This window comes from Pseudorca crassidens, chromosome 11 (genome assembly GCF_039906515.1).
Source record: "Pseudorca crassidens isolate mPseCra1 chromosome 11, mPseCra1.hap1, whole genome shotgun sequence".
Lineage (NCBI taxonomy): Eukaryota > Metazoa > Chordata > Mammalia > Artiodactyla > Delphinidae > Pseudorca > Pseudorca crassidens.
In genome coordinates this window covers 24440588-24458213 of record NC_090306.1, presented here as the reverse complement: position 1 = coordinate 24458213, position 17626 = coordinate 24440588, and the positions used below count along the sequence as shown (strand labels likewise).

Here is a 17626-nt window from a genome sequence, read left to right as displayed (position 1 = left end):
GACTGCTATAAACAATTATACACAAACAAATAGGGCAAAGTAGAAAAAAATGGATAAATTTCTAGAAACTACAGTCTTCTTAGACTGAATCATGAAGAAATAGAAAATCTGAATAGATCCATTACCTAACAAGGAGATTGAAACAGTAATCAAAAAGCTTCTAACAAACATAAGCCCAGGACCAGACAGCTTCACTGGAAAATTGTATAATACATTTAAAGAAAATTTAATACCTATTCTCAAATTCTTCCAAAAAATTGAAAAGGTGGAAAACCTTCCAAATGCATTTTACAGAGGCAGCATTATCCTGATTCCAAAAACAGACAATGACATCACAAAAAAAAAGAAAATTACAGGCCAATATCCTTGACGAACATAGATGGAAAACTCCTCAACAAAATATTAACAAACCAAATCCAACACTATATTAAACGGATCATACACCATGATAAAGTGGGATTTATTCTAAGGAAGCAAGGATCGTTCAACACCTGCAAACCAGTCAACATTATACACTACATTAACAAAATGAAGGATAAAAATCATATGATTGTCTCATTAGTTGAAGAAAAAACATTTGGCAAAATTCAATATCCATTTATGATAAAATTTTTCAACAAAGTGGGTATAGAGGGAATGTTCTTCAACATAATAAAGACTGCATATGACAAATCCACAGCTAACATCATACTCAACAGTGAAAAGCTGAGTGTTTCCTCTAAGGTCAGGAACAAAACAAGGATGCCCACTCTCGCTGCTTTATTCAGCATAGTATTGGAAGTCCTAGCCACAGCAGTTATATAAGGAAAAAGAAATAAAAGGCATCCAATCTGGAAAGGAAGAAGTAAATCTGTCACTATTTGCAGATGATATGGTACCATATATAGAAAATCCTAGACTACACCAAAAAACTGTTAGAACTAATAAATGAATTCAGTAAAGTTACAGGATTCAAAATCAATGTACAGAAATCTGTGGTCTTTTTATATACTAATAATGAACTATGAGAAAGAGAAATTAAGAAAACAATTCTATTTACAATTGCATCAAAAAGAATTAAATACTTAGGAATAAATTTAACCAAGGAGATACAAGACCTGTACACTGAAAACTGTAAAATACTGATGAAAGAAATTGAAGAAGATACAAAAAATGGAAAGATAGTTCATGTTCAGGGATTGGAAGAATTAATATTGTTAAAGTGTCTGTACTACCCAAAGCAATCTACAGATTTGGTGCAATCCCTGACAATATTTCAATGGCATATTTCACAGAACTAGAAAAACTAATTCTAAAATTTGTATGGAAACACAAAAGACCTCTGTCAGCCAAAATAATCTTGAGAAAGAAGAATGAAGCTGGAGGTGTCACACATCCTGATTTCAAGCTACACTACAAAGCTATTGTAATCAAAGCAGTATGGTACTGGCACAAATACAGACACATAGATCAATGGAACAGAACTGAGAGTCAAGGAATAAACCCACTCATCTATGGACAATTACTATACAATAGGGAGCAAAGAACATACAATGAAGAAAGGACAGTCTCTTCAATAAATGGTGTTGGGAAAACTGATGCAAAAGAATCAGATCAGACCATTATCTTACACCATGCACAGAAATTAAGTCAAAGTGGATTAAAGACTTGAATATAAGACCTGAAACCATAAAATTCCCAGAAGAAAATGTAGGCAGTAACTACATTGACTTTGATCTTAGCAATGTTTTTTATGATTATGATATGTTTTATGATATGATTCCAAAGGCAAGATAAAAAATAAAATAAAAAACAAACAGGACTACATCAAATGAAAAGCTTTTGCACAGTAAAAGAAACTATCATAAAAACAAATAGGCAACCTACTGAATGGGAGAAGATATTTGCAAATTATATATCCAATAAGGAGTTAATACCCAAGATATATTAAGAACTCATAAAACACAACAAGAAAACAAACGACCCAATTAAAAATTAGACAGAGGATCTGAATTGACATTTTGCTCAAGAAGACTACAGGTGACCAACAGGCACATGGAAAAATGTTCAACATCACTAATTATCAGGGAAATGTGAATCAAAAACACAATGGGATATCACCTCACACCTGTTAGAATGACATATCAAAAAGACAAGATATAACAAATGTAGAGGATGTGGAAAAAAGGGAACTGCTGTACACTACTGGTGGGTCTGTAAATTGGTGCAGCCCCTGTACAAAACAGTATGGAGATTCCTCAAAATAATTAAGTAGAACTATTAATACTATATGAACCACCTATTCCACTTCTGGATATTTATCTGAATATCACAAAAATATTAATTCAAAAAGATTTCGGCACCCCTCTGTTCATTGCAGCATTATTTACAATAGCCAAAATACGGAAACAGCCTAAGCATCCATCCAATACTCCTCAGTCATTAAAAAGAATGAAATCCTGCCATTTGGACCTTGAGGGTATTTTGCTAAGTGAAATCAATCAGACAGAGAAAGATAAGTAATGTATGATTTCACTCGTATGTGGAATTTAAAAAAAAAAAAACAACGAACAAACAAAAAAACAAAAACTTATAGATACAGAGAACAGATGAATAGTTAGCAGAGGAGGAGGAGTTGGAGTGTGGGGGAAATGGGTGATAGGGGTCAACTGTATGGTGATGGATGATAACTAGACTTGTGGTGGCGATTACTCTGTAGTGTATACAGACGTTGAACTATAATGCAGTAACCTGAAACTTATATAATAAAAAAATTAAACATTGTTGTTGGAATAGCTTGTTGTTTTTCACAGAGATGTAGTTGTAGCGGCCTTTTTGTTAATTTCCTGAATTGATCAGGTATCTTCTGGTATCCTGAATTAACATCCTTTAAAACATGTTATTGGTACGTTTGTACTTCTGAGAGTAGTATTTGAAATTTAATCATCTTCCTGGAAGGTGAAAACATATTCAGTTGGCAGTGATTGAAAGATGGAAGAGCATTGATGGTTAAGAGCACAGGGTGGTTTTATATTCTGACTCTTCTGGCTTACTACCTGTGGGACCTTGGGACAAGTTACTTGACCATTAATGCCTCGATTTTCTCCTTGTAAGAGGAAGATACTAAGAGTGTACATCTTATAGGAATGTGCTAAGGATTATACACATAAGAACTGTGCCAGGGGCACAAAAAACTTTCACTACTATTATTGTTAACAGAATGTGTGTTTCTTCAGTTTACCAGGACAATCCAATATCAAATACTCTTTTTCACTAGCTTAGTTGTACTTGAATTTCTCAGCCCACTTATCCCAATAAAGGGGATAAAATCAGAAGGTGTGATGATAGTTTGTCTGTTTTTAATCTCTTTCTTAGTGCAGAAGTTTACTTGTGTATCTGCACAAATATGTATTGCAAGTAGCAGTGATTTCATTTCCATGGGTTTCTTAGAGACTCTGGTGTACGAGTTTGGACTGATGGGCATAAAGGAAAACCCATAGCAAGTGCTGTCTTTCAGCATCGCTGGAGACGAGACAGTGAAAAGGCATGCAGTCGGGCATCAGAAAAGTCAATTCTGGTTTGGATTCACTGCTCACCAGGTCTGGATCTGCAAGATGAGGCCAGTGCTGTCTGTCTGGCAACCTCATGTGGATCTTTGGAGGATTAAATGTTAGACTGGATTGAAAAGCCCTTTGACATAGAAAATGCCAGACAAATACGTAATATGCATCTTCTTGTGATACGTTCCTATTATGGCAAATTAAATATTCTGGTTAGTATAAAGATTTTATACATGCACTAAATTAATGACCAATTAACATAAAATTAAAGTATGTTAAGAAGAAACTTAACACCCAAATCATACTGCTAAATAGATGTAACAACACAAGCTTTTCTTATTTATCCTTATGAAAAGGTCTCTCCACCTACTTGGACTAGAACCTCACATCTGTTTCTAAATCTGATATCTCAGGAACTTCCAGAATAAGTTCTGTCCACCATGTTCCCCTTTGGACTTTTGGGCCCTTTGCTCTCTGTTATGGACCTCAGTGTGGACACAGTACCAGTGTCATACAGTGCCGATGCCCCACTTCTGGAAATCAGATTGGGTCATCTCTGCCTCAAGCCCTTCACTGATTGCTCACAACCATCAGAACAAAGCCCAGACTCCACAGTGGGATGTGAAGGACCATGGTAACGTGGCCCCAGCCTGCCTCTCCAGCCTCCCCGCTCAGCCTTCTGCCACTGTTAAATCCTGCAGCTAGATGACCGTCTCTCACTTCCTCATCCTGCTTCCCAACTCTCAATCCTAGGCCCCGTATATGTGTTTTTCACGTTTTCTCCTCACCCAATTCACCCCTCCTCTTCCTCAGGTGTCAGCTTCATTGTCCCTCTCTTGGGGCATCCTTATCTCCCTCTCCGTTTCTGCTTGCAACTCCTCCCTGTGGGGCTGGCTGATCATATCACGGTGCAGTCACACCCTCCTAATCCTGTTCACCTTCTCCTTGTAGCCATCTCTTCTCATTTAGAATTTCTGAATCAACCCACTGTACATGGAGTTTGCATTTCGACCTGCAACAATCACTACATACATTAACGTTTAAATGGATACCTCTTAAAAGACGCCTCAAGAATTGTGCACTGCCTCAGCCCATTCATTGGTATGAAAAGTTTTTATTATAGGTTTTATTGTAGATCGGTACTAACTGATAAAGATGAACTTTATCATTTTTAATTAAGTAGAAGTCACTGTGTTGTTACCAAGCAGAAATGCCATTTAATAAATAATCCGTGTTGAAAGTGTACTGAATAAAGCAACTCCGTTTTACTTTTATGCTATGTCAAGTAGCGGGTGCTGTGGATTTGGGTTTGGGTCTCACCTCTGCCACTTGCCAGCTTCGAGATCCTGAGTGAGTACCTCCTTCAGCCTCATTAACAAGGTGGGGACAAGTATGGACTCACAGCGCTGGTATGAGAACTAAATGAGATTTAAAAGGTAAAGCACTTAGCACAGTGACTGACATATATTAAATGCATTAAGTATCCCCTATTATTAATGAATTGAAACTAGCCTGCTACTTTAATGACAAGCAAGAGTGATAATCACCAAAACTGAATTTTTGGTTTACATATAAAAAGAATAAGAATTGGTGCCTCTGACTAAATTCATTGCAGCAGGAATATAAATTAGCCCCTCTGACTAAATTAATGAAGCCTGAACTCATTGACCTTTGACACTAAAGGAACGTGACCTTTTGCAAGTCAAATAACACTTTGGGGCTCTTTTTCTTTTCACCTGTAAAACTACCTGAGCTGTTCCGATCCCTTCCATTTCTAACTCTGATTTTCAGAATGGTTAAAAGAACTGAAATCATCTCCCCCTTTGCCTTCTCTGTCTTTATTTCCACTATTCTATGTGTGATAATCTAAATATTTCTTTGCAAGTAACCTGCTGAGCTGAGTTTAAATTTTCAAGAAGAAATGTTACCAGAGCCACAGAATGGGGTAGTGAAAGTCACTTTGGGTTTCTGAGTAGATTGAACTTAGAAATTCATTTTATCTTAAAACAGCTCCTTCCCTTTGGAATCTGCATCTGAATATCAAAGAAGACATCAAAAGTAGTTCTGCTCCTCTATAGAATGCCACTGGTTATTGCAATTTAGGTGAGGCGCTTTATGGGTTCAAGGAGAGTGCAATCAAAGAGAGAAACCGAAGACACTTAAATTTCTTTTGTTGTTTTTGTTAATCTTTTCATCTTTTCTAATGTGAGCTATGTCTTTGCTACTTTGGTCAACTGAGAGATCTTTTCTCTCTCTGTTTCAAAGAGAAGCAGGATTTCTAAACTCCTACTCTAAAAAGCCCTGAATTCAAATTATTTTTCTTTCTTTCTTTTTTTGGTCATAGTATGTGACTCTTTGTTAATTTTCTTTACTACCTTGAAAGAGCAGGAGAAATTAAATCAGTATGACAGGTGTTCTAGAAGGAGTTTTGTATATAGCTTTCTATAATTTATTAGTATATTGATTTTTTAAAAATTATTTATTTTGGCTGCGACAGGTCTTAGTTGCAGCATGTGGAATCTTTGTTGCGGCATGTTGACTCTTAGTTGCGGCATGCATGTGGGATATAGTTCCCCAACCAGGGATTGAACCCTGGGTCCCCTGCATTGGGAGCACGGAGTCTTACCCACTGGACCACCAGGGAAGTCCCAGTTTATTAGTGTATTACTAAATAGTAATAACTTGTAGCTGAGATATTTGCCACTGGAGCTGTTATTAAGGCAAAAATTATCAGGTTTCTGAGAAGGGCTGGATAGTCTAATATAGTATTCTCATTTAATCCACCAGGAATCCTTCAGCTCACTGTCCAAACCCCAAGCAGTGAGTTCGTATTTTGTACCCAGTCTAGCACTGGAGGGTAAGGAAAACACAGATAAAGAAAAGAGGGTGAGTGGGGGCAGATAAATCTTTTTAAAATTCTGTTAGGGTCCCTAAACATTTATTGATCATCTTGCTGTATGTATCAATTAGCTATTAACACAATAATTCTGTGTTAAAGTTCAGTGACTTAAAATAATAAGCATTCATTTAACCCTCAAGATTATGGAGTTGGAGGCTTCCCTGGTGGCGCAGTGGTTAAGAATCCGCCTGCCAATGCAGGGGACACAGGTTCTAGCCCTGGTCTGGGAAGATCCCACATGTGGCAGAGAAACTAAGCCCGTGCGCCACAGCTACTGAGCCTGTACTCTAGAGCCCGCGAGCCACAACTACTGAAGCCTGAGTGCCTAGAGCCCGTGCTCTGCAACAAGAGAAGCCACCCCATGAGAAGCCCGCGCACCGCAATGAAGAGTAGCCCCTGCTCGCAGCAACTAGAGAAAAGCCCGCGCGCAGCAACAAAGACCCAACGCAGCCAAAAATAAAAATAAATAAATTAAAAAAAAAAAGAAAAAAGATTATGGGGTTGGTGACCTTGTTACCGAATTCAGATCTCGGATACGAGAGACAAGCGCTGGTAGAGACAGAAAAGTTCCTTTTATCAGAAAGCTGGTTATCTGGGGGAAAGGCGGACTTGTGTCCCAAAACCGTCTCTGAATGTTCTGCGTGACTCTGAAAGTTTTTAAAGGGAAAAAGGGGAAGTAATCTCAGTTAATCATTGAAATAGGGGGTCAGGGTCATTGCCATCCCCCACTGTGCACAGGCCTGTGGGCCCCCTGTGATCTTTTTTTAGATGCTTATCTTGTTCACACAGTTTGTTTATGAGATGACTGAAGGGGAAAGCTAGGGAAGAGATCTGGTCATCTGTTCGTTACTTATTCTTCATTTCTATTTCTTTGATCTAAGGAAAGAACCAACAGGTTAGGCAAAGTGTTGTGTGATCAAAAGATTTGAAAGGTTTGGGCCAGAAGTTAGTTAAAATATAGCTTTGCTAAAGTGACAAGACAAAAGGGACCTCCTGCAGAGAGTTCTTTCCTGAAAAAAGCTGCTTACAACTTCGGGTGGCAGGTTGTCCTGGTCTCACCTAAGACCTCTCAATGGCATTTGAGGACCGAGTATCTATGGAGGGTAACCTCAGTGAGAAGTCCCAGTTAGCTCTGAGTATTTGAACATGATCAACTGAGGAGGTGGGTGTTAGTAGTTAGAAAATTTGGGGTCAGAAAACTTGGGGTGTGAGGTGCACAGGTTAGGAAATTCATTTTGGATAATCTTGATCTTACTTTATTTGCCTAAAATCAGAAATCGTTAAAAATGCAGAATTTGGTAATGCCGATACCCCAAGCTAATGTTAAAATATTTTTTTCATGTGCATCAGCAAATTTCAAGGGTCTGCTTAAAAGTGAGGGATCAACTAGTATTTGCTTCACCCTAATTGCTGGGCATTCCTTTTTTTAAATGTCAGTAGGTTTTTCTATGTTTTTCTTTATTTGTCATCTTTGATGTCATCAGTTGGTGAGAACATCCAAGGATCATAATATTTTGAACCTGAGAGGGACCCTGAAACCACTGAGTCTAACCGTCATTGATATAGCAAGGAAATGAAGCTCCTGTAGATTTCTACCAAGTTATGCAACAAATTAGTTTGAAGCACAAGAATAGAACCCTGGACCCTTGCTTCCTATTCTAGTGCTTTCCTCAGTGGTTTGGTTTTGTTGTTGGCATGTTCTCTGGCTTTGCAGGGAAAACAATGGAGAATTTGACTGAAGTTGAAAATTAGCAGTGGTGGCATTTGCATATCCTTGTGTTTCTAAGTCATGCTCAGCTATATTAACTTGTGATTGAAATGAGTAGCTGAGATAATCTGATAATATGGTTAAGTATTACTTCTAGTTTTTCAGTGTCCTCCTCTATTAAAAAGGAATTACAGGCTTCCCTGGTGGCTCAGTGGTTGAGAGTCCACCTGCCGATGCAGGGGACGCGGGTTAGTGCCCCGGTCCAGGAAGATCCCACATGCCGCGGAGCAGCTGGGCCCGTGAGCCATGGCCGCTGAGCCTGTGCGTCCAGAGCCTGTGCTCCGCAACGGGAAGGGCCACAACAGTGAGAGGCCTGCGTACGGCAAAAAAAAAAAAAAAAAAAGGAATTATAATGTTTTTCCTCAAGGAATTGTTGAAATTACAAAGAAATTAGTACATCACTTACGTTTGTATCTGATACATATTATTTGCTATTATTATTATTATTTGTTGTTTCTAATTCACAGACATCATGGACTAAGGGGGAAAAAATTCTACTGTCCGATTTCATTGTAGGAGGGGGAGGAGGAGAAGATGCAGAAAATTCACCTCTTAGACTGCTCCGTGTATGAGCTAGTAACCTCAGCCTCTGACCTCGTGCTTACCACAAAAGGGGGGCCATGTCATTTTGGCTTATTTTCTCATTTAATTTTGGTCAACAACTGGAAATTGAAATCTTGAAAGGAGGTCATTTTTTTCAGCCACTGCTCCCTGTGTCGTTCTAGGCTTTCATTGCTTTGGGATGCTACATTTAAAGAGTAACTTATCTGACACCTTTAACTGAACTTTTTGAGGAAATAGAACTTCTCAAGGAGGAAGAATTTGCAAACAAAGCGACACTTTATAAATGTCTCTGAAATAACCATCACAGTGAGCTTTCAGTGAAACAAAATATGAATTACCTAAGTTTAACATCTGAAACCCTGTGGTTTGTTTTATATAAGGCAAACCACTTCTAATTTTTCCAGTGTGTTAAAATAAACAAGCAACAGAGGGAACCTGAGAAATGAAGTTTCTAAAAGCAGACCAACCCAAGAAGGACTTTTTCATTCAGAAGTGTTGCAACCCTTTTCCTTCCCACGCTGCCATTCCCTTTCCCTTCCTGCTGCCACTTATCCACACCCTGTAAAGGAATAGCAGAAATGTCCAGGGTTGGTCTTTGTTGAGTTGGCCTGAAAATGATGGTGATAGAGGGGGAGCTGAGAAAATGCACGTAGCAGTGCTTTAACTTTTTAGAATCACAGACCTAGCTGACACTGGAGATCAAAGTCAAGGACTTTGCCTCAAAGAAATGCACAGATGCAGACATACACAAAATCTCCTGTGCAGTTTCAGGAAGCGGTAAACTCCCTCAAGCCCATTTCAGGACAGAAAAGATGCACCTGCCTCCTGAGAGCTGATAGTATTCCTGGCCTTACTCCTTGCCAAGCTCTCTTTTGAGAGCTGAGAGAAGAAAGAATTTAAATGTAATGCTTGGTGGTGGATCCAGTCCAGAGCTTGCTAAGAGGTGGCTCTGTGTACTGTTTTTTGGAAGAAGAAAAGGGAAGCTAGAAGGAAGGGACTTGCCCCTTAGTGACACTGTCTCCTCCTTACGGTGCCACTTGGATGCACTTAGCTGTAACAAAACAGGAACCACGTGTATTTTGTAAGCAGTCAAGTTAGACATTTCTTTGTGAGCTGCTAACCCACTCAGGTCTTCAAAAGGATCTCTCTCCTTATAGAACATCCTTGCTGTGTGAAGATACCACATTCAAGTGCAGATTTTAAGAGTTTCTGGGGGAGGATTCCTTTGAGGAAAAATTAGACTAAAAAAAGTAAAAGAAAAAAATGAAAAAAGGCAGGGGAAACAAGGATGAGGTGGGAAATGTTTGCTGGATTATGTGGTTCAGTTTGACTTTTTTCCCTACACTTTGTACAGAAATTTGCCTGTAGGTGAAAAGGACTTTAGGGTTTCCTGAAGTTTGTTGACAATCTCCTCTTGCTTCCCTTTCATCGTCTTTATTAAAACCAGCCAATCACATGTCTTCTATGTGGATGAGTACAAGTGGGTGAACTGTGGGAGATGCAGGGTCCACACAAGTTGCTGCCCCTCTAGAAGTGACATTCCTGTAACCTAGTCTGGTTCCAAAGGTCATAGGCAGATGAGGAAATTATCCACTGCATATGGGTGAGCTCTGTTTGACCACCAATGCTTAATAACTTTGTTACCTTGGATAAATTACTTAACCTCATAAAATCTTAGCATCCTTTTTTTTTAGGGGTAAGACATTTGTGAGCTAGTTTGTGGGTGGAAGACATTATCCCTCTCAAATTACATTCAGTAGGCAAATTAAATCTTATTTTGCTTAAGATCATCCCTGTGACTAGTGTAATCATATAGTTGCCAGAATACCTGGGTTATTTGGGATTAGATGGGATAGTAATATTTATAACTAACTAGTTTACAGTTAGGTTGTGTTCCATATATTATCGCATTTATTCTTCACAACTTTCCTGTGAAGTAGATACTATTATTTTCCACTCTTTTATAAGTGAGAAAGATGGGCAGAGATGTTAGAAAACTTGCCCAAGATCATGCAGACAGTAGGCAGCAGAGCTGGGGGATTGAAACCCACGTGGTCTGGTTCCAGAAGCCATGCTCTTAGCTATGATCCTTTCCAGCCTTCTTTTGAAAGGAAAACATTATTTGTGGTAGACTCTGACACTTATTTAAGATGTTTTTTCTTTCCTGTTTCAGGTATCTGACAGCAAGCCGCAATAGAAATTTCTTGCTTACCATGAGGCCATTCTTAAAAAGGGCCATTTTGGTCATAAGTTATGTAAGTACATATATGCTTTTGAAATAGCTGATAAGAAATATTTCACTTTAATTTGACTCAGAGACATGATCCAGATTGTTTGAGTCAGCAGTAGCGTCTAACAATATGATCTTAAGATCAAAGAATTTACACGCTATAAATGTTACAAAGCCTTGGGATGTATGTATGGAAGCATTCTAGGGATATGTGAACTCAGTGACACCAGCAGTATTAACTATAATACTTTTCGTGCCGTTTTCAAGGTGCTGATGCTGTGTTGTCTCTGCAACACAAACCTGGCTGTATCGGTTATCTAGTGCTGCACTTATTAAAAAGCATTCATGAAGTAAGCCAGTGACATTCATGGGAAAAAGTCCAGGCTTAACTACCTCCCAAAATTAATCTTTACCTTTTATTGAAGCAAAGATTTCCCTCTGACTTTATCAGAAACAACATAATTGGTCCTATTGAAATGAGAATGACATCTAGAAGGTCTGTGTGGGTGCATTCTTCTATAAACAGAACTTATCGCCACAGAAGTGTCTCTGGCCTCTGGTTTTCTTATGCATCTTTGCAACAGGATAGCACCATTCAGTGATAAAATTCCACTGAGTAGACACAAAAGGTGTTTCTTGGGGTTGTTGAAATAACTCTTGCATGAGTGGTCTGCTCCAGAGCATTTGAGAGTTGGAGCACTTCCAAATGTATTTATTCAGGACACAGAAGTATCATCTATTATAGTTTAAGTTAACTTTCATGGGGCTCTGTGAGAGGGATGGTTAATAACCTGGGCATTGGAGACCAATGACATGGGTGCAACTCCTGGATCTTGTAATTTACTAGCTGTGGGATTCTGGGCAAATTGGGAGGCCTCAGGTGGATGGAAAGCCTTCAGTGGATAACAATGGATAACAGCTCATAAGTGCTTGAAACTGATGACTGTTATTAAGATTTGCTTGCCTTTCCATCCTCACCTTCATTGTTTACTCTTCCCTCTACCCAATTACTTTCCTACTCATCTTCAATGTTAGGATTTTACAGAAATGCTCACTAGGAAAAGTGTTTGTAGATCAAAATATTTGTAAAGCATCTGAAAGTATCCTCCAGAAAGGTGGGGCTTACTCCCGACAATCAATGATTTTCTTACCAAGTCTTCTTTTCTCTGAAGGTTATTGTTGTTCTGTACTTCCGTCTGTGGATAATGGGAGGATCTATGCCCCTCTTTTCAGAGCAGGATAATCCAGCTTCATTTTCACCTTACATTCTTACAAGGTCAGTAGAAATACATTTTTTTAAGTTTACTTGGTATTTATCAGGTTGTTTTAAATAATCTTAAACAATGTGTTGTCTTTGCATTTTAAGGAAAGAAAGGTTGTGTTCTATTCAGGGCATGTGGAGAAAAGAAACTACTGTTTAGATGTTTGGAATTCTTTTCAACAAATGGTGCTGTTTTGTCAATATTATTGGTATTGTTCTCATATTGCTATATATTTGTTTACTCAACAAGCATTTTGTTAGCACTTATCAATAATAAATATCTATTGAGGGACTTCCCTGGCGGCACAGTGGTTAAGAATCTGCCTGCCAATGCAGGGGACGCGGGTTTGAGCCCTGATCCGGGAAGATCCCACATGCCGCAGAGCAGCTAAGCCCGTGCGCCACAACTACTGAGACTGCACTCTAGAGCCCGTGAGCCACAACTACTGAGCCCTCGTGCCACAACTGCTGAAGCCCGCGTGCCTAGAGCCCGTGCTCTGCAACAAGAAGCCCACGCACTGTAACGAAGAGTATCCCCCGCTCGCCGCAACTAGAGAAAGCCCATGCGCAGTAACGAAGACCCAATGCAGCCAAAAAAAAAAAAAAAAAAAAAAAGCTTTTGAGTGGCTCATATGGCAAATGTTACAGGACAATGCACTGAGAGGTGTGTAGAGGTTGATTGGACATTATAACTACTTGTAAGGTTAAAATCAGCAGGGAAGTTGAAAGTGGCGAACAGAAATGAACAACAATTTTTGCTAAGATACAGTCAATTATATCTTACCATTTGTCCTTAAGAGATTTAGGATAGTGGATCAAGAAGTGACGTTGACCAATGGATCTTGTTCATTGAGAGGGTTTTAATTCCTTACCCAATCTGCTGTGATGTACTTCTGACACTTTCAGATATAATTATATTTGACAGTTTTCATAACGTTTCTTCAGGATATATTATTCTATAATGTTTATACATTAAGGTGTACTGTTCTTAAATCTTCATAGTTTTATGTTCTTTTTAATGTCTAATATCATTTTTGTAATAGTGACCTTCCCTTTTCTGTGTTTGCAAAGACATAATAAATCTGAAACCTTGACCAACAGCACATTTATATTTCAGCTTACTTGTCTCTCTTAGGGATGGGAGATTGTTGGATTTTGTTTTTATAAAGCCAGGCTTGCTTTATTTCATTCATTTACTTTATATGTTTTAATTGATAAATTTCTACTCTTTTTTCATTGTATGTTCTTCTTTTTTGTTCTCAGTGTTTTCTGCCTTTCTAAAGACTATTTTCCATTCAAAAAGGATACTTCCAATTTGTTTGACCCATTTTTCTAATAAATGTTATGTCACAGTTGTTTGCATTACTTGCAACATCTATTTGTGTTAAAAAGTCTTGAATATGCTTCAGAAACCATATGGTATACAGCTTCCAGTGTTGGCTTATCCCTTTGTGATAGTCTAGAGACTTATAAATTGTTGTTTATGTCTTATATTTTTCAAAATATTGTTTAATTAGTCCATTCATTAAGCTTGACGTCTGTAGCCAGCTTTTTGTTAATATTGCAATCTACTTGTCCTTTTAGGTTTCTCTCACTGGCTTTCAACATCTCCAGGGCTCCTTGTCTGGATATTTTTAGCTCATTGAGAAATTGTTTCAGGTTCTGCAGCTCCTTCAATAGCTATTTTCCGCCTTTAAGCGAAAAAAACAGCTTTGCCAAATCCTGGTCTTGCTTTTGGCTCCATTTCCCTTGGCCCTCGGTTGGTCTCCCTCCAAGCTTTCTTGTCTGCTGAATTTGAGCATTCATTCTTGTCTTTATAGTTAGATGCAGCCCATTCCCCGAGCTTACCAGTCTCCAAACGCCAAGCTGCGCAAAGCAACAGATGGATGAGAACAAGAACGTACTGCTCTCAACTCACCAACCAGTCATTTCATTCTTATCTCTGTCATCAGCAAACACGTGCCTACCCCACTGTCCTTGGTGTCAGGACAAGGTGCCTTTGGTCTCTGGCTCACTGCCCTTCTGTCTATACCATCTTAGCTGCCAGGGGGGTCAGGTTGCATTTTTATTCCTGCTGGTGGTCAAAAAAAATTCTTTGGTGGAACCTCTGGCAGAATTAGCATCTTGGGCCGGTCATTCACCATGTTCTACCTTTCACTTCCAAGGTTTTTACGTATTTTTTCTGAGGGGTCTGATACACATTTCATCCAGGACTTTCTGTCTGTGAATCCATCTGAATGACTATTCTCAGGCAATTCAATCAATATAAAGTGATAGAACAGAATATCCTAACATCTTTATATTCTCCCACTTGTAAAAAAAAAAAAAACACGTATCTTTCTGTTTTTGTGTTTCATCCTTAAAATACATAGACACCCTGGGACATTTCAGTGACAGTTGCTGTAAATGGCCTTTCACGTTCCTCTAAGATAGCTGCATTATAATTGACTCTTTTAAGCATCCAGAACATTGTCTTTAATTCCTTTCCTGAGTAAAGTTTCTAGTCTTCTTGCATAATTGTTTGACCTCTGGTATAATGATGATTCTTAAACTGGATTACCTTAGTCTGTTTCCAATTCTGTTGGCTTTTTTTTTTTTCTTCTCATCAGCTGTACAGTTTAGCTATGATTTGGCTGGCTCTGTGAATCTGTCTTTACCAGTCAAAGGTTTGTCAGTCAGCTATGTCAATTGATCTCGTTATTGCTTCACATCTTTTACTGGATTTATAAACTGAACAACTTTTATAGCATCTTGGCTTCTATCTTGCAAGGATATCTTCTTTTAAAGTAGGTATAATAACTTTATTATCAGGTGAGAGTTTTCCAACTAGCTTTCTCTTCTCTTAATAATTGTTATAGTTATTAATTACATATAGTTTTAAAAAATATCCTAATAGATTTTAAAAGTTGCTCGGGGGCTTCTCTGGTGGCTCAGTGGTTGAGAGTCCGCCTGCCGATGCAGGGGACACGGGTTCGTGCCCTGGTCTGGGAAGATCCCACATGCCAAAGAGCGGCTGGGCCCGTGAGCCATGGCCGCTGAGCCTGCGCGTCCGGAGCCTGTGCTCCGCGGCGGGAGAGGCCACAACAGTGAGAGGCCCGCGTACCGAAAAAAAAAAAAAAAAAAAAAAGTTGCTCGGTCAACTCTTTGGTTTTTGGTTTGTTTCACATGACTTCTTCTGATTTTAGTTCTGAGATTCCTTCTCTTTTAGGTGATCCCTTCCCATGTGTTTAGCTAAGAGGAAATACCCCGCCATTTTCTGCCTAACAAAACAGATGCAAAATTGTGGTGGTATGCTCATGAGAAACCTTTGTTAAGAAAAATTATCTCAGACATGAGAATAAGAAAAAACATGACCGTGGCATTCACTGTAATGTAGAACATTGTCTTACAAACCTAGAGGAATACAACTTTGGTTGACTTATTATTCACACTTACTGTATTTTACAACTCTGTCACCTTAGAATTTTATGTATAGAAATCCGACAGGTGTGATTATTTCTTTTCTCTCAAGTAGAAAATAAAATTTCAAATGTTAGTTTTATTGCCTTGCAAGACATTGGGCAAATTTGTATCTAATTCACCAGCCTCATTCCTTTTTATTTTTTCATGAACCATGAAAACTTGTTTTTCAAATTTAGTTTGTATATATCGACACATATATACTTATATGTTTCTTATATATATTCAATTTATATTTATATTTAATAACAGCTTGAGATATAATTTAAATGCATATAATTCATCTGTTTAACGTGTACAATTTAATGGTTTTTAGTATATTCACAGAGCCGTGCAGCTATCATCACAATCAAATTTAGAACACCTCCCCAAAAAGAAACCTCATATCCATTAGCAGCTGTTCCCTATTTCACCCCAGTCCCCCGGCCTTAGACAACCATTGACCTACTTTTTATCTCTATAGAATTACTTATTTTGGATATGTTATATCAATGGAATCATATGATGTGTGATCTTTAGTGACTGGCTTCTTTTACTTAGTAAACTGTGTTCAAGATTCATCGTGTCATAGCATACATATATTAATATTTATTTCTTTTTTATTCTGCAGTAGTATGCCATTTTATAGATACATCACTTTTTATTTTACCCTTTATCTGTTGATGGCCGTTTGGGTTGTTTCCATGTAATGGAATGTTTTGGCTATTATGTATAATGCTGCTATGAACATTCATGTACAAGTTTTCGTTTGAATGTATGTTTTGATTTCTCTTGCATATGTACCAAGGAGTGGAATTGCCAGCTCATATATGTTAACTCTATATTTGACTTTTTTTTTTTTAGCACAAGGATGTTTATTTATTTTATTTTGTTTTATTTTTTTGGCTGCATTGGGTCTTCATTGCTGCGCACGGGCTTTCTCCAGTTGCAGCGAGCAGGGGCTTCTTTTGTTGCAGAGCATGGGCTCTAGGTACGTGTGCTTCACTAGCTGTGGTGCGTGGACTCAGTAATTGTGGCGCATGGGCTTAGTTGTTCCAAAGCATGTGGGATCTTCCTGGACCAGGAATCGAACCCTTGTCCCCTGCATTGGCAGGCGGATTCCCAACCACTGTGCCACCAGGGAAGTCCCCTATATTTAACTTTTTGAGGAACTGCCAGACTGTTTACCAAAGCGGTTTTACCATTTTACATTTCTACCAGCAGTCTGTGAGGGCTCCAGTTTCTCCACATCCTCTTCAACACTTGTCTTTTTGACAGTCTTTTTGTTGTTGTTGTTTTAATTATAGCCATACAAGTGGGTGTGAAATGGCATCTTATTGTGGTTTTGATTTGCATTTCCCTGATGACTAATGATGTTGAGCATCTTTATATATATATATTAGCCATTTCTATATCTTCTTTGGAGAACTGTTCAGATCCTTTGTCCAGTTTTTAATTGGGTTGTCTTTTTATTATTGAGTTATAATAGTTCTTTATACATTCTACATATGATATTTATATATTCTACATATATGATTTATGAACATTTTTTTTACCTTTCTGTGGGTTATTTCACTTTCTTGATGGTGATCTTTGAGGCACAAAAGTTTTTAATTTTGATGAAATCCAATTTATCTGTTTTTTGGTTGTTGTTACTTATGCTTTTGCTGTTATATCTAAGAGGGTTTTGCCTAACTCAAATTCTCTTCTAAATTGGCTTTGTCAAATGTCTGATTCCCTTATTAATAAGTTATGTAAACTTTTAGTCTTCACTGTGTATTTGTACAGGGTTATGTTTTTAATATTTTTTAAATTGTACTTTGATACAGTTTATGTTAACAGCATTTCGGAGGCCATTTATAATTTGGCTTTTAATTTTTGTCCATTGGGCATGTCCAATCAACAAGATAGATCCATACAGAATTGG

General features: G+C 38.2%; 1 protein-coding gene across 8 annotated transcripts in view; it reads left to right on the top strand.

Moving 5' to 3' along the window:
* Positions 1-17626, top strand: part of TMTC1 (transmembrane O-mannosyltransferase targeting cadherins 1) — a 264804-nt gene that overhangs the window by 110441 nt on the left and 136737 nt on the right. For all 8 annotated transcript variants that reach the window (XR_010932307.1, XM_067696054.1, XM_067696052.1 and 5 more), the window contains 2 exons: positions 10944-11025; positions 12173-12276. Coding sequence is in view for 7 of the 8 variants with exons in the window: in XM_067696054.1 (XP_067552155.1) it covers positions 10944-11025; positions 12173-12276 (186 nt within the window). In the remaining variant the exon portion in view is untranslated. The remainder of the gene's footprint in view (positions 1-10943; positions 11026-12172; positions 12277-17626) is intronic.